This window comes from Eleutherodactylus coqui, chromosome 3 (assembly GCF_035609145.1).
Source record: "Eleutherodactylus coqui strain aEleCoq1 chromosome 3, aEleCoq1.hap1, whole genome shotgun sequence".
Taxonomy (NCBI): domain Eukaryota; kingdom Metazoa; phylum Chordata; class Amphibia; order Anura; family Eleutherodactylidae; genus Eleutherodactylus; species Eleutherodactylus coqui.
In genome coordinates, this window is record NC_089839.1 from 24,346,671 (window position 1) to 24,368,738 (window position 22,068).

General features: G+C 45.1%; 1 protein-coding gene across 1 annotated transcript in view; it reads right to left on the minus strand.

Annotated features, from left to right (window-relative positions):
* Positions 1–247: 247 nt before the first annotated feature.
* The window catches only part of LOC136620508 (saccharopine dehydrogenase-like oxidoreductase), a 37,914-nt gene continuing 16,093 nt past the window's right edge, over positions 248–22,068 (minus strand). The window contains exons 5-12 of the mRNA XM_066595319.1: positions 19,250–19,299; positions 16,563–16,693; positions 12,939–13,053; positions 11,729–11,848; positions 9,336–9,392; positions 8,568–8,679; positions 6,853–6,934; positions 248–540 (exon numbers count right to left, since the gene is read on the minus strand). Of these exons, the coding sequence (XP_066451416.1) occupies positions 435–540; positions 6,853–6,934; positions 8,568–8,679; positions 9,336–9,392; positions 11,729–11,848; positions 12,939–13,053; positions 16,563–16,693; positions 19,250–19,299 (773 nt within the window). The 3' untranslated portion in view covers positions 248–434. The remainder of the gene's footprint in view (positions 541–6,852; positions 6,935–8,567; positions 8,680–9,335; positions 9,393–11,728; positions 11,849–12,938; positions 13,054–16,562; positions 16,694–19,249; positions 19,300–22,068) is intronic.

Genomic DNA, 22,068 nt, shown 5'->3' on the forward strand with positions numbered 1-22,068 from the left:
CCTGTCTGCCAGGGCCCCCTTCTTATCTCTCAAAACTTTTCTGTGTTCTCCGTCTACAACTCCTCCCTCCATTATTCTCATTTCCATTTTGGACAGACAAAAATTGGGACCAGTACCGGCAGTTCGACAGCATTGAAGAACAGGTGAAGGTACGGTATAACCACCCCACTGTGACAGACGTTTTGGACCACAACTGGATTGGATGATAAAGCCTTAATGTGCTCTTATTTCAAAGCAAACTACTTAGACTGGTCAATATAAAAACTTTATTATATAAGTTGCTAATGAAAAGCTTGGTAAAAAAAAAAGTCTCATTTTACAGCATTTTTTATTAATGCAATTAATTTTCATTAAAAGAATACAGAATGTAATGCCTTATTTTCCTCAGTGCTGCACCAATTAGTCATGCAGGTAGTTGTAGTGCAGTGTACTAATCAAGCATCTGTCTTGCTAAGAACAGTAAATCGAACGCCCGATTTGTTGAGTCGGTCAATCAGCTTGGTTTTGGAAAACGCTGCTCCTGGTGTGTATACTCCCCCACTGCAAGACAAAATGAAAAGACTAAAGTTCAGCAGCGTTCCATACCTGCAGGTAACCAAGTAATCTATAGAAACACTAGAAAACTGTACATAACTAAAAACTGGTATATGGTTATAGAAGACTGCCATTAGGCCTTATCAATGTGGCATCAACATATTCAACAGAGCAGAACACACACAAAACACAGGATTATGCCAAAAATACAATAAAACTGAACTGCAAGTACAAAAGGGGCAATTTATATATTTTTGCATTAATCATTAGGGCAGGAGAGAGTATCCCTGGATCACTCACAGAGCGGTCAGCAGGGAGGCGAGGCGGGGCGGCTGGAGGACAGTTCCCTCCCCCCGCCCCTCTCCATTCACTGTAAGCAGAGGCCGTTCAGTGGTGAACTGCTGCTGTTTGCACTGAACGATCGTCGTTCAGGGTTTTAAGCTGCTTAAGACTGAATGACTGGATGATTCTCATCCCGTCATTCACTTTCCACATGCTTTTACGTGGGACGATTATCATTCAAGAACCGTAGGAGCGCGGGGTTTTGAACTACCAGAAGGATAATTCGTCCCATGTAAAAGGGCCTTTATTTAGTTAGTTTATCCATCTTGCACACGGTTATTCGTTCAATGACTGGTGGCTGCCATGGATATTTAGCATCTCAGTGGTTAGCCCAAGTATACAGGTAACAGCACCAAGTGCGTTCTACTCCAGTAAGAAGTTGTGAGGTCCACAAAGGAGGAAATCTGTAAAAATATTGCCCCTTTGTACATTTCCTTTGCATGATCAATGGGTTGAACAGCATGACATTAACCCTGGAATGACTAAGGTTTTTGACTCATGTGGACTCCAACACAAGTCCATTAAACTCTGTTAATTCTGAGCTCTGTATCACAGCAAGTGTGGTTTCCAAGGACCCCTTTCTTAACCATTTGTTACTGTTATTTCACAATGAAGTAGTTGAGAATCTCACTAAGGCCGGGCGCTCACATGACCACATGAGCCGGAATGTCATGCGCGAATCTCACTCACGGGCATGCAGCAGGTATACAATTAGAGGCGTACTTGCTGATGCTGCCCATGCACTATTTCGCCGTGTATGCGTACATAATACATGGCAAGATAGCGGATGCTCTGATTTTTTCGCACAAGTAATACACTGTGTGATAAGTACATTGGTATTGTGTCACTCAGCTTTCCGTGTCAACTTGCCATCGTTCTGGACTAGAGGAAAGCTTGGTTGAACGCCTCAATATTTATTCCCCCCTCCCTCATATCTGCAGGGATCTTTGATGCACATTTTTTTCTTAGGAAGTCTGATGGTAATGAAGTCATTCAGTGACAAGGAGATGTTAATTACTCCCCACCAGGCATTTGTCGCAGCTTATATTTTCGAGAGAATCGGTTCAGCACGGTGACTTGCTGGTGTCCTTATCAAAGGAGGATTTTATAATGGGGATTATGGGTCACCCAGAGGCTCCAGCTCAACACCCGCTACATTTTCAGTGCTGTGAGGACACTGCGGACCTGGGGCACTTATGTTTTTTTTTCACGCGTGAAATCTGCAAATCAAATTAAAATCACATCCGCGGGAGTTAGATTTAATTTAATTGACTGCGGACGGCCAATGATTCCCTATGGGCAAATTTGACTGCAGATCTCACATACGGAAAAACGCATGGATTTGCTAATCCTATTTTTCTAGCGGACATGAGGCCTAAGGGTGAATGCCCACTGATGGATTTCCACCGTGTTTCCCTCGGTGGAATATTGCTCATGAATTCCACAGCGATTAGGTTCTGTTGAACTTAATAGCTTTCGGCCTCGCAATGCTCACATGCGGAATTCTACCGAGGATTTCTGCAGCGGGAAATAAATCGCGGCATGTTTTATTTGTCGCGGATTTACGCCCACGGCAGGTCTCCACGAATATAGCATTAATGGAGACCGTGGAAATTCTGCGATCACGCTCAGGCACTTTTGTGTAAATCCGCGGGCGTATCCCGCGACGCTCGTGGGCATGAGCGCTTAATCCACAAAAGTACAATTTATTTATTTTTTTTATAACATAAAATCTGTCATTTTGAAGTGAACTCTTGTTCTGCCGGTAGTTAACCTGAACAATACAGAATCTATACCAGCGCTACGACACAATTACATTCCGGGATCTATACCAGCGCTACGACACAATTACATTCCGGGATCTATACCAGCGCTACGACACAATTACATTCCGGGATCTATACCAGGGCTACGACACAATTACATTCCGGGATCTATACCAGCGCTACGACCCAATTACATTCCGAGATCTATACCAGCGCTACGACACAATTACATTCCGGGATCTATACCAGCGCTACGACACAATTACATTCCGGGATCTATACCAGCGCTGCGACACAATTACATTACGAGATCTATACCAGAGCTACGACACAATTATATTCCGGGATCTATACCAGCACTACGACACAATTACATTCCGGGATCTATACCAGCGCTACGACACAATTACATTCCGGGATCTATACCAGCGCTACGACCCAATTACATTCCGGGATCTATACCAGCGCTACGACCCAATTACATTCCGGGATCTATACCAGCGCTACGACCCAATTACATTCCGGGATCTATACCAGCGCTACGACCCAATTACATTCCGGGATCTATACCAGCTCTACGACCCAATTACATTCCGGGATCTATACCAGCGCTACGACACAATTACATTACAGGATCTATACCAGCGCTACGACACATTTACATTCCGGGATCTATACCAGCGCTACGACCCAATTACATTCCGGGATCTATACCAGCGCTACGACCCAATTACATTCCGGGATCTATACCAGCGCTACGACACAATTACATTCCGGGATCTATACCAGCGCTACGACCCAATTACATTCCGGGATCTATACCAGCGCTACGACCCAATTACATTCCGGGATCTATACCAGCGCTACGACCCAATTACATTCCGGGATCTATACCAGCGCTACGACCCAATTACATTCCGGGATCTATACCAGCGCTACGACACAATTACATTCCGGGATCTATACCAGCGCTACGACACAATTACATTCCGGGATCTATACCAGCGCTACGACACAATTACATTCCGGGATCTATACCAGCGCTACGACACAATTACATTCCGGGATCTATACCAGGGCTACGACACAATTACATTCCGGGATCTATACCAGCGCTGCGACACAATTACATTACGAGATCTATACCAGAGCTACGACACAATTATATTCCGGGATCTATACCAGCACTACGACACAATTACATTCCGGGATCTATACCAGCGCTACGACACAATTACATTCCGGGATCTATACCAGCGCTACGACCCAATTACATTCCGGGATCTATACCAGCGCTACGACCCAATTACATTCCGGGATCTATACCAGCGCTACGACCCAATTACATTCCGGGATCTATACCAGCGCTACGACCCAATTACATTCCGGGATCTATACCAGCTCTACGACCCAATTACATTCCGGGATCTATACCAGCGCTACGACACAATTACATTACAGGATCTATACCAGCGCTACGACACATTTACATTCCGGGATCTATACCAGCGCTACGACCCAATTACATTCCGGGATCTATACCAGCGCTACGACCCAATTACATTCCGGGATCTATACCAGCGCTACGACACAATTACATTCCGGGATCTATACCAGCGCTACGACCCAATTACATTCCGGGATCTATACCAGCGCTACGACCCAATTACATTCCGGGATCTATACCAGCGCTACGACCCAATTACATTCCGGGATCTATACCAGCGCTACGACCCAATTACATTCCGGGATCTATACCAGCGCTACGACCCAATTACATTCCGGGATCTATACCAGCTCTACGACCCAATTACATTCCGGGATCTATACCAGCGCTACGACACAATTACATTACAGGATCTATACCAGCGCTACGACACATTTACATTCCGGGATCTATACCAGCGCTACGACACAATTACATTCTGGGATCTATACCAGCGCTACGACACAATTACATTCCGGGATCTATACCAGCTCTACGACCCAATTACATTCCGGGATCTATACCAGCTCTACGACACAATTACATTCCGGGATCTATACCAGCGCTACGACACAATTACATTCCGGGATCTATACCAGCGCTACGACACAATTACATTCCGGGATCTATACCAGCGCTACGACCCAATTACATTCCGGGATCTATACCAGCGCTACGACCCAATTACATTCCGGGATCTATACCAGCGCTACGACACAATTACATTCCGGGATCTATACCAGCGCTGCGACACAATTACATTCCGGGATCTATACCAGCGCTGCGACACAATTACATTCCGGGATCTATACCAGCGCTGCGACACAATTACATTCCGGGATCTATACCAGCGCTACGACACAATTACATTCCGGGATCTATACCAGCGCTACGACACAATTACATTCCGGGATCTATACCAGCGCTACGACCCAATTACATTCCGGGATCTATACCAGCGCTACGACCCAATTACATTCCGGGATCTATACCAGCGCTACGACACAATTACATTCCGGGATCTATACCAGCGCTGCGACACAATTACATTCCGGGATCTATACCAGCGCTACAACACAATTACATTCCGGGATCTATACCAGCGCTACGACACAATTACATTCCGGGATCTATACCAGCGCTACGACACAATTACATTCCAGGATCTATACCAGCGCTACGACACAATTACATTCCGGGATTTATACCAGCGCTACGACACAATTACATTCCGGGATCTATACCAGCGCTGCGACACAATTACATTCCGGGATCTATACCAGCGCTGCGACACAATTACATTCCGAGATCTATACCAGCGCTACGACACAATTACATTCCGGGATCTATACCAGCGCTACGACACAATTACATTCCGGGATCTATACCAGCGCTACGACACAATTACATTCCGGGATCTATACCAGCGCTACGACACAATTACATTCCGGGATCTATACCAGCGCTACGACACAATTACATTCCGGGATCTATACCAGCGCTACGACACAATTACATTCCGGGATCTATACCAGCGCTACGACACAATTACATTCCGGGATCTATACCAGCGCTACGACACAATTACATTCCGGGATCTATACCAGCGCTGCGACACAATTACATTCCGGGATCTATACCAGCGCTACGACACAATTACATTCCGGGATCTATACCAGCGCTACGACACAATTACATTCCGGGATCTATACCAGCGCTACGACACAATTACATTCCGGGATCTATACCAGCGCTACGACACAATTACATTCCGGGATCTATACCAGCGCTGCGACACAATTACATTCCGGGATCTATACCAGCACTGCGACACAATTACATTCCGGGATCTATACCAGCGCTATGACACAATTACATTCCGGGATCTATACCAGCGCTACGACACAATTACATTCCGGGATCTATACCAGCGCTGCGACACAATTACATTCCGGGATCTATACCAGCGCTACGACACAAATACATTACGGGATCTATACCAGCGCTGGGACACAATTACATTACGAGATCTATACCAGCGCTACGACACAATTACATTCCGGGATCTATACCAGCGCTACGACACAATTACATTCCGGGATCTATACCAGCGCTACGACACAATTACATTCCGGGATCTATACCAGCGCTACGACACAATTACATTACGGGATCTATACCAGCGCTACGACACAATTACATTCCGGGATCTATACCAGCGCTACGACCCAATTACATTCCGGGATCTATACCAGCGCTACAACACAATTACATTCCGGGATCTATACCAGCGCTACGACCCAATTACATTACGGGATCTATACCAGCGCTACGACACAATTACATTCCGGGATCTATACCAGCGCTACGACCCAATTACATTCCGGGATCTATACCAGCGCTACAACACAATTACATTCCGGGATCTATACCAGCGCTACGACACAATTACATTCCGGGATCTATACCAGCGCTACGACACAATTACATTACGGGAGTTTGCCAAAAGTTTAACAGACTTTACTTTGAGTCACGTGTCTTTACTCTATACGCCAGATTAACGAAAACAAACAATCCTTGTCTAACGGACATCAAAGGGGGTTCAGTTTCACTGATGAAGGTAAAAGGTTCCATTTGGGGTTCATTGGGGAACCTTGAAAGAGAATCCCAAAGTCAAGAAGGCTGTGGGAATGCGGCAATTGACTCCTGCAGTTTGGCACATACTTTTTTGGGAGAGATTCTGGCTCCTTTAGAATGGTAATTCCAGCTTGAACCATGAGAATTGATGTAGCGTTATATCCGGGTTCTGTAAAAGCAGAAAAAATGCCATTAAACATATTGATATTTAATAAAACTTAAAACACACTGACTGGGCAGTGAACTTACAAGTTCAGAATGGAAGGGGGAGGAGTTTTTCTTTATGTAAAATCCTGTTTAACCCTTTCCAATCCACTGTCCGACGTCTTCCTATGTTCCGATTGAAGCTTGTACAGCTCCAATGTCAGAAGACGTCCGACAGGGTATTCTTACCATCTATTGCCAGCGACTCCTCTGTTGGAGCCCAGGGGCGTAACTAAAGGCTCAGGGGCCCTGATGCAAAAGGTGAGCAGCCCCCCCCCCCTCTATCTGTATCTGTACCCATACCTAAACCATGCTGCACAGAGGCATAACTTGAAGCTTCTGGGCCCCAATGCAAAACTTGGAACAGGGCCCCCAACTATAATGCTTTATTCATAGTACTCGGCTCCCTATATGGAGAAGAGAGGCCTTATGGGCCCCCTAAGGCTCCTGGACCCGGGTGCAACCGCATCCCCTGCACCCTCTATAGTTACGCCCCTGTCGGAGCCTCTCTGGTGCAGACACACTGGCAAAAGGTTTGTATAAGAAATAGCCTATATACAAGTACATCTAGAGCTAAACAAAAGAGCCATATCTACGGTATGTACATGAACCTACTGACAGTTCTACTCTAAAATTCTACAAACCTTTTTTCAGTCCGGTATACATCAAGATGAGTCATAAAGTCCTACGATAGGAAACCAGATACAATCAAGGACTACGTATTTATTCAGTTGACTTATGGACTGATATCTGCACCGCGGTACTCTGGAGCGAGATGAACCCATCAGCACTATTGTTCTGATAAAATAGCTCTTGCTGACAGAGGAGTCATCTGGGCCTTCCATTTCTTGCCCTAGATGACTCCTGATTGATGGTATACCCTGATTCCAATTCCAATTATAATTGGAGGATATTGGACTAGATATAACACGGTGCATATCAGAATATTTTTTATGCATTTACATGTTTCCTTATGAGGCTTTCCTTATTATTATTTTAGATAAAAGTTACGTTTTAGTTATAAAGCGTTCAGTCTGTGAAGGCACTATTTATACCACTGACCCCCCTGCGACTGTGATACTGGAAAGGGTTAATTAGAACTTAGGTTTAAGCCTCTTCCGCATGGGCGACAGAAAATCGCATCGCTGTCGTTGTCATGCGCTTAAGATTTTCTCGCAAAAATTCTAGCATCCCATCACATGTGGTCCCGATTTTCTGGTGCGATTTTATAGCCTGAGAGAATTAACTATCAGGCAGGTGTGAAGTGAATGATCTTTGCCCCCTTTTTTTTTTTTTTCCTACATAGCTCCCCATAGCAGGCAAAGCTTTCTCGCATAGCATAGCATGCGTGTCGCTAGTGGCTGCTATGCGATGCTAGAAAATTGCAGGCTCCATAGGGAAACATGGGCTACAAAGAATTGCAAATTGAGTCAGTATAGAGCACACTGCGATTTTGTAACCTCGCTATTTCGCACGCTACAAATCATCACATGTGTGGAAGAACCCATAGGAAAGCATGGGCTCTACAAACATGCGATTTCTCGCAATGTGAGGAAATCACCCGTACGGAAGAGGCCTGTTACAAAAGAAACCCTTACCTGGTCCTGAAACTTGTGTGCAGATCTTGACATTAGGTTTTCCCTGCTGTGTGTCGAGGCCCTGACTGTAACCCTCCCCAAAGAAGGTCATTGAAAATGAAGTTTCAGCCATCTGTCAATACAACATTAAGTCATTAATATTCATCGCTCGTCACATCACATGTGGCCACAAGGCCAAAGTGCATAACCACAAAACTGTGGACAAGGTTTTCAAATAGTGCCTTAATTGGCAGCATGGACGTAAAAACGTGGGCAAAGGAGGCTAGATTGTGGGGTTCTGTGTTGCCTGCGAATGGGCAGCTTTGGCGCACCACATCCAAGTAAAGGAGCGGTAAACTGATATTTGATAATAGCCCCGCAAATACAGGAGGCAAATGACTTGTCCAAAAAACAGCAAATGTCACTGGGAGGAAGCTGTAAGCCTACTGAGATACTGAAGAACATCCTAAAATCTTCAACTCCTTCTCAGATACTTTACAGCCTTATTACCACAAAGTGGGATATTAACCATAAAGTCTAAGATCTACAAGAGTAAGGAAAGGTCCGAAGCAAAAGTCACTAAAGATGGTCAACTCCTAGCTGCAGCCTCATCAATTGGTCATTAAACTGCTGGTCGTCGTTCCCCGGGTCGTCTACAGCCGGATCACATTAACAGCCGGATCACATTAACAGCCGCATCACATTAACAGCCGCATCACATTAACAGCCGGCAAACATTATGAATTTGTAATGCATTTTCTTACAGGATAAAAATGGATGGGTGTTTACCTGCCTCTGTGTTGGTCCTTCTTTGGAGAAAAACCCAAAAGAAAAGAATTTGGGGTGCTGTTCAGAAAGATAGAAATCAAAGAGCATGAGAAATCAGAGTCTGTACTAAAAGCTAAATAATCAGCATAAACCTCAAAGTACAAGGAGAACAAAACAAAAAGAGACAAAGTAAACAAGCCTAACAATGGTCCAACGATAATCCTTTTACGGGTCTGAGCGGGGCATGCAGAAGACAGCGGGAGCGTTGTATTCTACATACAGCCGCTGTGTTCTCTGAGCTATCAGCTGGTATCCAGCTGAGAGCTCCAACTGGGATACCAGCTGAAACAATAGAATCAGCTGCATCCTGCTGAGAAATCAGTGTGCGGCACTGATGAGGCTTATAGCTGATTTTTAGCTTGCTAAAAGTTAGCAACGAGCGGATAGTGCACGATTATTGTCATAAGATGGCTTTTGAGCGAATTTTGAGCGATAATCATTGTGTCTAAATGTGCCTTAAGATAGACATAGTGAAAGTGCCAGCTACACAATTAAGAGTTTTGCACAAGTTTCATTCGCAAACTTTTAGAACCAGACAAGATAACACGTTACCCCAAAATTAAGACCTACTCATGTTTTAGGGGGGACTTGAAATATAAACCATCCCCTAAAAAATAAGCCCTAGCAACAAAAAAAAAACACAACATCAATACTCACTTGGCCGGCGGTGTCCAAGTCCCTTGCGATGGCGCCCGGTGCTGCGACAGGCTGCTGTTTCCTCTGAGCTGAGTAATCCTCTTCTTTCTAGTGATGGGGCTTTGAATTCCCCGCCTCCAGCAAAGCTAGCGCTATGATTGGATCGAGCTCCAGTCGATCAGAGCCGGTGCTCGATCATTCACAGCCATTCAGTGAATGACAACACTGAATGGCTGTGATTGACTCATCGAGCGCCAGCTGTGATTGGCTGGCGCTCGATCCAATCACAGAAGTAAAAGCTAGGTTTGAAGTTGGGACTCCGCTCAGTGTACTTCGGGTACATGGATTCCCTGCAGCTGCTTTAGGACACATTCACCTGCATTTCCAACTGTGTGAAGGATGGTGGGAGGCATTGCCCAGCATCCCAAAGGAAAACTGGACTTTGAGGCCTCATGCCCACGGCCATGTCGGACTCTGCCAGCGGAATACTGCAGCAAAGTCCGTCACGGCGCCCCCCCAAAGAACCCATGCTTTACTCTCCGGATCCACTGTGCTGTCCTGTCTGGCAAGCCAGTGCACATTCGCAGTACAGCGCATGATGCACTGGCAGTGAGCAATAATGCAGCTGGTAGTGACGCGTAATCACGCGATACTTCCGCTGTGCTCACAGCGGGAGTATCTTGTGACAGATGACTTCCATTGACTACAATGGAAGCCAGCTGCGCTTTTTCCAGTGGCAATTAAAGCATGCCACGGTTTCTTTCACGCTGCGTAATTCCGCTGTAGAATTCCGCAGGGTCAACATTGAGCTATTAGGTTCAATAGAACCAAATAGCTGCGGGATAACGCTGCGGATTTCCGCCGCAGAAATCAGTCCATGGGGATTAGCCCTTTGTCAGACATGTAAAATGACATGCAGGAACAGCTGCTGCGTTTCAAACAACGAATCTTCTAAAAAAAGAACACTTGTTGCTCGAGACACATCAGAAATTCTTCCATGCGTTTAAGGGTTTGACTGAATAAACCTTCATTTTTATTTGGATCCTGTGCTGTGCCCAATTTTTCTTCCATTCTCCCTGTGTGGCGCCATAATACAGCAGTAAGCTTATCATACAAGATAGCGCACATCACCGGGGCAAGAAGGTTACGGGCGCGCTGCGACGCACTGTGTGTGGACACTGTGCTCATTAAACATGTACTTAATTCCTTCTCACGCCATGAAAACTAACAGGCTAGTAACACAGTCCTTAAGGAGTGTTAGTACCACCCTGTCCATTGTTTGTTTGTTGGGGGGGGGGGGTCACCTCACCTCCTGCTAGCCGATTCCTCTGCTTCCTGTGAGGTTACATACAATCACTGGTAGTCTTCTTCCTGCCAGCCAATGTACGTTAAACGCCACAGCTCACAGGCCAGCAGGGGGAGTGCCGATCTACTGCAGAGACTGCTCATACGAGATCAGCATTCCTTCCCAGCCAGTGAATGCTACAGCAAAGGGACGTGACCTTCACTGACCCGGCCTGAACAAGAATGCGAGGAATGCAGCCTTCATAACAAGCCGCTCAGCGTGCGGTGAGGTGACACGGAGCACTGGAGAAGATGTGGTAAAGAGACTGATGGAAAAAATGCAGTATAGAATTTTTTTTTCTTTATGACAAACCCCTTTAACATTAACAGACAATTTACAGGGGACATTCTAAAAAAAGAAGATCCATACTCACTTTTATTAGAAGTTTCCGACCCCATCTGCATTTGGTTAAGAGCAGAAAAAAGAGTCCTGCAATCATAAACTTGAAAATAGTTTTGATACCGCCCACTATTCCATACGCAGCATATTGCACCTTGTAGAAAAACAGACATCAGAGGTTAATTACTGCAAACTTATACAAATCATACGTACAAATAAACTGATTAGTACTATATATACAATTAACAGGGGAGGAGGGAGCAGCTGCAGAGAAAGAGGCATAGGAACTGTCAGTCATGTGTAAAAATATTGTGGTCAGGATGGGTATCGTTTCCTCCTTAGTAAGAGCAGCTAGGTGTAAGGAGATGTAGGAGGTTGTCCATGCTCCTCTGGGAAATATGCAAATGGAAGATGGAACAATGTCTCTACAGCGCCATCTACTGGAAGGCAGCACTCCTGAAAGTCAATGTCAGACCTTTTAACAGGCCTTGTAGCAATGACTGAGAGTTATGAGTCAAAGTCAGAATTTTCTTCAGAGGGAAAACATAGCATGTGCAGACAGCTGTTTCGGGCGATTCACCCTCATCAGTGTGCCATAGGTTTCTGGTTTTGCTAGTGAGAGGACATGGGTACGGTAAGGAATCGTTTTTCCTTAGGTGGTGTGCAGAATCCCCCTTTAAGCCTTATGCACACGGCTGTGACGGACTCCGCAAGGGGAATACTGCAGCGGAGTCCGTCACGGCGCCCCCCCAAAGACCCCATACTCACCTCCAGATTCACTGCGCGAAGTCCCGCATGACGCTCCTGCGCAGTACAGCGCATGACGCGCCGGCAGTGTCATATGACGCGGCCAGCGGTGGGCGGAGTGCACATTCACGCTATACTTCCGCTGTGCTACAGCGGAAATATAGTGTGACGGGCGGCTTTAACTGACTACAACGGAAGCCGTCCGCACGTATACCCGCAGCAAATAGGACATGCCGTGGGTAATTTCATGTTGCAGAATTCCGCAGCGTGTACATTCAGCTATTCGGTTCAATAGAACCTAATAGCTGCAGTGCAAGGCCGTGGATTTCCCCCGCGTTTTACGCAGCGGAAATCCGGCCGTGTGCATTAGACCTTGAAGAGGTTGAAAATGATACTAGTGATGCATTCGCCTCACTAACTGATACATGTTTAGAACATTAACTGGATGGATACATTTGTATGAAGACAGACAAACAACCTGCAGCCTGTAAACTCACAGGAGTCTCCTGCAGATCCTCATAGAGGTAACGTTGGGTCCTCTTAACGACAGCAGCATCCGACCCGAAAGGAAAGGCGTACTTCTGTACTTTATCACTATAAAATACTGTGTTCCTGCAAAAGGGAAAACAAATAAAAAGACACATTTGTAGGTAATACTTAGGGCTAATGCCCAGGAACGGATTATTGCTGCGAAATTCACGACCAGATGCCCGCCTCAAATTCCGCAGCAATAACTTTCCACAGACATGCTATGGTAAACGATTCTCCCCCGGCCAGAAGCCGAAATCAACAGTGATTTTCCGCTCGCAGGGAAAATCGCTTGCAGTCAATGACGCCATCTATTACGTGAGAATTTGTGTCACATCCCAGCGCGTCACGCTCGTGAGCATAGGGTCTCTGGGGTGAGTATAAGGAGAGTAAAAGGTGAGTATAGGGTCTCTGGGGTACGTATAGGGTGAGTAAAAGGTGAGTATAGGGTCTCTGGGGTGAGTAAAAGGTGAGTATAGGGTCTCTGGGGTGAGTATAGGGAGAGTAAAAGGTGAGTATAGGGTCTCTGGGGTGAGTATAGGGTCTCTGGGGTGAGTATAGGGAGAGTAAAAGGTGAGTATAGGGTCTCTGGGGTGAGTATAGGGTCTCTGGGGGGCGCCGGGTCTAATTCTGCTGCGATATTTCGCAGTCTGAATCCGACCCGGCCGTGGGCATGAGGCCTTAGAGTGGTAATTAATGGGTAAATGTCAATACAAAAAATATTGCGCCAGTGCACTAACTACAAAGTTGTTCTGTCTCAGCAGCATGAAGACTCGGCACCCGGTTTTGTAAGCGCCAAACTGATGAAGAGTTTCTATCTTTGCAGGAATCTGCTGATCTAATACTTTGTATGCCATTTACTGTGTGGACAGTTCTACAGAACCTTATGGAACGCCAACCGTGCCAAACCCCATCTGTGAACAGCGCCAGCGGGACGATTGCAGATGGAATGAATAGATTATTGTTCTACATAAATGGATTATGCGAAAAAAGAAAAAGAAGAGACTGTAGAATTTCTTGTCATTAATATTCAGCTAGCCGGGTACAGAACACGACAATACAAAACGGGGCAGTTTAAGTAAGATTAGTTTGTTCCGGCGGCTTGTCGAGTGCATCCATTATAGAGTCGGGCGTTAGTTTGCTCCGGCGCTGCGGCTACTCGAGCGGCTGCTATTTGAAGTGCGGCTGTTCTCCTTCACTGCTCGGCATCTTATATCTAAAACACAAAATCTGTTTGTTTGTGTCTTATACAAATCCCCAGTTTTGGTCTGATTTGAGTAATTCTTGGCATTTTTGTTGCCAATAGCAACCAATCATACCTCAGCTTTCATTGGTTATTCTGCTGATGTAAAATGAAAGCTGCTCTGTGATTGGTTGCTATGGGCACCAAAAACTGTTATTTACTGTTAGACCGTTTTGATAAATGAGGGCCGGGGCTCATGAATTTCCTCCATGTATTCCAGTCTGGGGATGGATCATTATCCACACGGACATCCAAGGCAGAATTAGGTAGGACAAAATGGACAAATGATTGGTGGCCTCAACCAGTTACATAGTTTGTTAGGCCGAATGAAGACAATATCCATGGAGTTCAGCATGTTTGGTCTGACATGATCGACCCTTCATGAACCCATGCTGATGAGGAGTTATACCATTGTTTTCCTTGAGATATTCCAGGATGGCATCTCTCAGAAACCCTTTGAATACTTTTCCTATTATTGAAGTGAGACTTACTGGCCTGTAGTTACCAGGCTCTCTTTTAGACCCCTTCTTATATATTGGAATCCCATTGGTAATGCGCCAATCCAGTGGTACAACCCAGGTCTCCGATGTGTCCATAAATATTTTAGAAATAGCGGTCTAGCTATCACATGACTTAGTTCCCTTAGAACCCTTGGGTGTATTCCATTTGGGCCCGGCGATTTATCAATTTTGATCCTCTTTAAGCGACTCTGCACTTCCTCCTGTGTTAGGCATGCAATATTTAGCTAGGAGTTCATTTTATTGAAGAATAGTTTAGTGTTGGACTAGACCAGGGTTAGACTGGGGGTAAAAAGCAGTCCTAAAACAAAAATTTTCAACGCTAAGTGTGACTCTTCTAGTGGAAATTACTTGTTAGAAATAACCGAGTACGTAGAATCCATTGGTGAAAGCGAATTTGGAGGTTGCTGTATTAAAATTCAATTAAATGTAAAAAAAACGCAAATAAAGTTGCCAAGACAACAAAATTTCAGATTTTAATTTTAGCCTATAAGCTTCTCCGGGTCGAGGTTATACTGTGTGCAAAGCCTCATGTCAATCGGTCATACAGTTTGTGCGTGACGCTCCAACAGACAGACATTGACAAATAAAGGGAAGCTCTACTTTACACAATCCCTTTTCCATTCAGTAGTCGGGGCACGTGGAGCTCAAACTGGACAACCATTTTCTCTTTTTATAAATCGGGATCTCGTGGTTGGAAAGACTGTGGGGGTCTCAATCAGTAGAAGAATGGGTGTAAATATAAGTTAGCTCCGAAAAATAATTTGCGGTATTAATTATAGATGAGCGAGTATACTCGCTAAAGGCAATTGCTCGAGCGAGCATTGCCTTTAGCGAGTATCTCCCCGCTCGAGACGGAAGGTTCGGGTGCCGGCAGCGGGCACGGAGCTGTGGGGGAGAGCGGGGCGGAATGGAGTGGAGATCTCTCTCTTCCTCTCTCCCCCCCGCTCCCTCCTGCTGACAGCCGCTACTCACCGCTCCCCCGCGCCGGCACCCGAACCTTCTGTCTCGAGCGGGGAGATACTCGCTAAAGGCAATGCTCGCTCGAGCAATTGCATTTAGCTAGTATACTCGCTCATCTCTAGTATTAATATATGCAGAACTTCACTTATGTAGAAGCCAAAAAAGAGCCAGAACTTTAGATCAGGCCATATTAGCACATCCAAGAACGAGCTGCGCCCGAGATTCTCACATCGCCCTTGTGTGGTGCAACGTGCGGAAGCCCTATCCTCACACAAACACACAACATACCCCAATGTTTTATCTTGCCCTTTTGATGTGAGCAAAGATCTCTCATGCACGTTACCCAGGAGAAATAATGGGTTAAACAACATGTTGGTTCTGTGCATCTTAAGGACTAATGCCCAAAGACGGATTCTGACGCATTTCACGTGGCGGAGACCCGCAGCTATTAGGTTATATTGAACCTAATAGCTCAGTGTTCACGCTGCGGAATTCCAACTCGGAATTCAGCAGCGTGAAAGAAAGTGCGGCATACTCTAATTGCCGCGGGAAAACACGTGGCTGGCTTTCATTGTAGTCAATGTAAGCCGTCCATCACGCGATACTTTCGCTATGAGCACAGTGGAAGTATCGCCTGATTACACGTCATAGCCCACTGTACTGCGCATGCGCGCCGGCTCATCAGACAGGACTCGTGCGGTGGATCCGGAGAGAAGAGTATGGTGTCTTTAGGGGGCGCCGTGTCGGACTCTGCTGCTATATTTTGCTGGCGGAGTCAGACATGGCCGTGGGCATGAGGCCTTGCAATCACAGAGAACTCGGGCACAATGCTCAGCTGTGTAAATACAGCCCAAGTTAGTAAATCTTACCGTCTGTTTAACTTTTTACCAACAACTGGCAGTGGCTTGAGGGCCATTTTCTTCCTAAGGTTCTTCAGATTTCCATGATCTCCAAATACCTGAATAGCCGACTGCCAGGTCCCTTCATGAAGACCAAAACCCTAAAGAACAAAAATCCGTGTTGTGAGGGAAAAGAGTTACTGTAGTGCTATAGGATAATTACGCTAGGGCTCTAGGAAAGCTTAGTTTGCAACCTCCAGGTTTCCCGAAGGTGCTTAAAGTAGTTCAGACGCAGCTTGGCTTTCACTCCTTCAACTGAAGAGGTGACATTCCTGGGGTTGAGGGGTGGGGGGGGGGGGGGTGCACCATTTGGTACAGATCTCGGTACAAATTTGCTGCTAAATCCAGGGCACATCCAAATTATGTGACCAACGCCCTTATCCAACTTTCCCCGTGGATATACTGCAGATTTTTCCTGCGGGGGGAATGTTCTATCTAGAGCAACTTTGAGGTTCATATAACGTAACCGTGTAAGGACCCTAAAAAACTCCACTGTTGTTTTCTGGGTTTTGCTTTTAGGACTTTCATCGTACAGTAAAAAGATGACTACATTCTCAGAATCGGCAGTATTACGGCGCTAGCAGGTTTTTTTACTACAATATTACTTTTGCGTGCTAAAAGCACGTTAAACCTGCAGCCGCGTTACAAGACCAATAATGGTTTTTATTTTCTAGAGTTTGCGAAACTGAATTGCTAAATGCAGAAACCGCGTGAAGTGCGGCGCCATTTCATCTTGTAAAAGGTCACACATTAGGACAGAAACCAAAAACAAACCCATTCTAGCCCACGGGGTCTGTTGAGTCATAAGACAGTTATGTTTGACGGTAGATTCCGTTTTCCTGCTTCCATAAAAGTAGAAAACCAGAAACCACAATGCCAATGAGATGAAGCCCTAACTGTGCATCAATATGGAAGGTATTGTCCTCAGTGGAACATCTGCCACGGCAATTCCACAACAAAGGGTTCGCGCCTAAATTTGTATGTGCAAGGCTACATCCGCACCTCGTTTGAGCACCCACCAGTGTTCTGTCCAAGGATTCAATCTGGCATACTAAAAGCAACATTCAGACGCAAGCCTGGACACAGCTAGGGTGCAACATCCATCCGAACAGTTTCTGGTAGAACAGACTGAACCCTATGGACGAGGTGCAAATGGAGGCTTGGGTGCAGATTTGCCTACTAAATAAGCTTGCTTCTGTTACCGTATTTATACAATAATCTTGGTTCTGTTACCGTATATACCGTGTTTCTCTCAGTCGAGGAGGGAGTCAGGAGTGATAATAGTTGAGCCAACAAACATTTGCTGGACAGGTATCTAACGTCTATATAATCTGACTTGCCAAAAAGGGGGTTGCGAGCGCTAAAAGTGCCCAGAGCAGCATGAGCTGTAAATACGGCTCTGGAAAAAGTTAGTGCATTATTTAACCTGCACAGAGGACGTTAGGGAGAAAAAAAAAATAGCTAAATTTTGAGCCTCTCACCTTAAAAAAGCAGGATAGGTAGTGATCAAAACGTCGTCAACAAAACAGTAATAGTAAAAAAGTACAAGTCATCTTGGAAAAAACAAAGGAAAAAAAACGCAATTGACAAAAGAAAAACTGCTACGGATCTTTCAATGCCGCAATAAACAAAAAATATATATATGTATGGGTTTTTTTTAAAGTGTGAAAAAGTTGTGGAAGATAAAAAGCCTATATAAATGGTATTTGTGTCATGGCACCGGCCAGCAGAACTAATTTACATGTCATGTATACTGCATGGGGAACATCGTTAAAAATCAAAAAACGTGCCGGAATTGCAGATTTTAATGTTTCCTCTAGAAAAATAAAATGGATCATCATAAAAGCAAATCAACATGTTATATGTTCCCAAAAGTTAGATAAATGAAGACTAAAGTTCATCCTTCGTATGGCTCAGGCAATGGAAAAATAAAAATGAAACGGCTCCTGAAATGCCGCGACACAAAGGCAAATTTTTAAGAAGAAAATAAAAAAAAGGGAAAAAAAACAAACACTTTGTAAACTTGATGTCGCTAGAATTGTGCTGAACCAGAGAGAAAAACAGTGACAATTCCCCCCCCCCCCTAATGACCCTAAACAAAAAAATATTTTAAAAAGTTAATCAGTACATTCTTTGTACCCAAGATAACGCCATTAGAAATTATAACGCATCTCGCCCTAAACAAACCCTCGTATGTAGTCAGGAAAATTAAAAGGTTGCGGCTCCTGGAATGTGATGATGAAAAAAAACTAACTGAAAAATTAGTTGGTCATTAAGGTGCAAAACAGTCTTCATCACTAAGGAGTTTACATACTGAGAGCCGGAGCATCTTTATTAGCCTGTTAAACGGAGTTGTGGAAGGTCTTGTTTTCTGTGGCATGAACTGCGCCCCATTTTGGGGTTCAAGTCCCTTTTTGGATTTTTTTATTGAGTTTTCTGAGAAGTATATGAAATATAGCAATTCATGTTTTTTTTTCATTTTGTTCACATCTTTCACCATGCAAGATAATTACCATAATATGTCACTGTTTGGGTTTTGTCAGGGTAAAATGTGTTTTGTTTTATTTGCACGCTAGATATTTTAAAAAACTTTTTAACCTGCAACGCCATAATAGTGGTGTGTTTTTTATAGTAGGCAAAACATAAAATAAACTCACCTCTGGTCCAGACTTAAGGGACAAATAACTTTCTACAGCAGTCATGGTTCCTGAGAATTAAAAAAAAAAAATTCCAATTTATAAAGTAGTTTGTTCCTTACTGCATGATCTAGCCACCAATGCATTCTGCCCTCAAATATGGTATCCTGATCTTAGGGATCAATATTACCTGGGCCCAGGAGAAATACAAGGTCCTATATTTTGGCAAGAAAAATGAAGAACAGCACATAGAGCATGGGAGGAATTGGGCTAAGCATCACTACATGTGAAAAAGATTTGGGTATACTCATAGATCACAAACTGAACATGAGTCAACAATGTGATGCTGAAGCAAAAAAGCAAATCCAATACTGGGATGTATTAAGAGAAGTATAGAGTCTAGAGCAGTGTTTCTCAACTCCAGTCCTCAGGAACCTCAACAGGTCATGTTTTCCAGATATCCTCTAGTATGAGCAGCTGTGGCAATGTCTGAGAGACCAACAATAATTGTATCACCTGTGCAATACTGAGGAAATCCTGAAAACAGGACCTGTTGGGGTCCCTGAAGACTGGAGTTGAGAAACACTGGTCTAGATCATGTGAGCTTATTCCCCCTCTACTCTTCCTTAGAGTAAATGCACACGAGTGTTGCGGATTTTCACCTGCGGGAGAACTGCGATTGGAAACAGAAAGGGTTTGCGAGTTAGCGAGAAATGTCAAGCATGGCTGTAAAAAAAAACAAAAAAAAAAAAAACACAAAACACCCATAAAGTATGACCCAACCCCTAGAAAACTGCCCATCCCTTTGAAAAACTCCATATAAAAAGTAGGAAAACGCCCTGTCTTCATTGCCTTTGTCCCTCCTGCTTGTGAGAGCAGCGCATGTTCGTCATGGAAACAGGCGTTGAGGACATGGCGTTGTGGGCCTGGTTGATCCATGTTACATTTTTCACCCATTCTGCGCAAATGGCACTGCAGGGGGAAGAGCCCCCAAGGAAAGAGATGAGATTCTGGGTTCACCAGTTAGTGTCTCAGGGGCACTTCAGATCCCTATATGCAGATCTTCCATTTACCTGCAGGTCTGTGGAAGCATTTGATAAAATTGTTGGAGGAGTTGTGGCCTGGACTGACCTACGCATACACTAATATGAGAAAGTACTTCACTCGAGGAGCGTCTGCTGGTCACCCTGCAGTAGGTTCTAGTAGTTTTCCATGCTGTGTTAGGCCTCATGCCCATGGATGTGTCGGACTCTGCCAGCGAAATATTGCAGCGGAGTCAGACACGGTGCCCCCCAAAGACCCCATACTCACCTCTCTGGATCCGCCGCGCAAGTCCCATCTGGGTGGTGATGCGTAATCACGCGATACGCCCGCTGTGCTCACAGCATTAGTATTGTTTGACAGACGGCTTCCTTTGACTACAATGGAAGCTGGACGTGCATTTTCCCGCGGCAGTTAGAGCATGTGGCGCTTTCTTTCACGCTGCAGGATTCTGCGGTAGAATTTCACAGCGTGAACATTGAGCTATTAGGTTCAATACAACCTAATAGTTGCAGGATAATGCCACGGATTTCCGCTGCGTGAAGCGCGGCAGCAATCCGTCCATGGGCATAAGCCTTTATCGTATTTAACCCCATTTCCCTAGAATGTTGTACATTTTTTGTTGGTACCTTGATCCTCTTTTCTGTGCCTTGCTTTTCCTTTTGTTCTTTCGGAATGTGTAGTACGTGGAGCCGGGTGTTCCAAGATTCACTTTTCCCTAAAATAGTTTTCGCTGTTTGTCTGCCTTTTTCTTGCTATTTTTTCCCTAAGATGCTTTTCCCTTTGATCAGTTTGAATGCCACAATACCCGTTTCAGATTTCTTGCCACCAGGACCTCATTTGCACCATTGTATTTTGAGTTCCTGTTGGGACACAGCACCATCACTGGAATCGGCAGGAGGACCTGCAATCTCATTTGGGTGCGGCTGAGGCGGTCCATCATGTCTCCTCCTTCCATACAAGAATGTCTATACAGAGCTGCTGGTTTTTAAGTAGTGTCGCAGTTCCCAAACTGCAACGGGGCCTGGATGGTGAGCACAGCAGTGTAAAGAAGCCGCCGCACTCAGGGTCCCGATATTTTAAACTACAAGCAGTATTGTTCTGTAGTCCTGTGGGCAGTTACCGACGGGGACTACAGATTTATACTGGTGATATCGGGGCCTATGGAAGTACTGCGGATGCTCACACCTTCAGGACTTCCAGAATGAGCCAGCGGCTTCTCTTCAACCAGCTGGCCCTGCCAAAGAGCCACAGCTACTGGTTTTTCAGGTCCATAATCGTTGCAGATGAGGCCTTTGGCCTGTCAACCCATGTTCTGCGCCCATTTCCCCACAGAGGTTTGGACACCAAACGAAGAGTCTTTAACAACCGACTCATGCGGACTTGGCATTTTGTCCAATGTGCCTTCGGAATCCTCACCAGTAAATGGGGAGTTTTCCAGGGCACTATTTAGATGGAACCCGAAAGCGCGTGCTCTCTAGTCAAAGCCGACATGGTTCTGCAAACCTTTTTCTGGATCAATGATGCGGGTTGGGCCCTTGCAGATGATCCACTGCCCACAACCCTACCAGTTGCAGGCGTGAATCAGAATCAAGCAAATAGGCAGACATCCTTGGGTCTCCAGGTTAGAGACCGCTTCGCAGACTACTTCCTGATACCACAGGCCTCTATCCATGAAGCCTGAGGCTCCTGACTTTCTAAACCGTGTTTTGATTTTTATTTCCCCCAGCTGCCAATTTTTTTTTTAAGGTAGTGACTCACTAAATTTGCCCATATTATAAACCAATATCTCATTACCT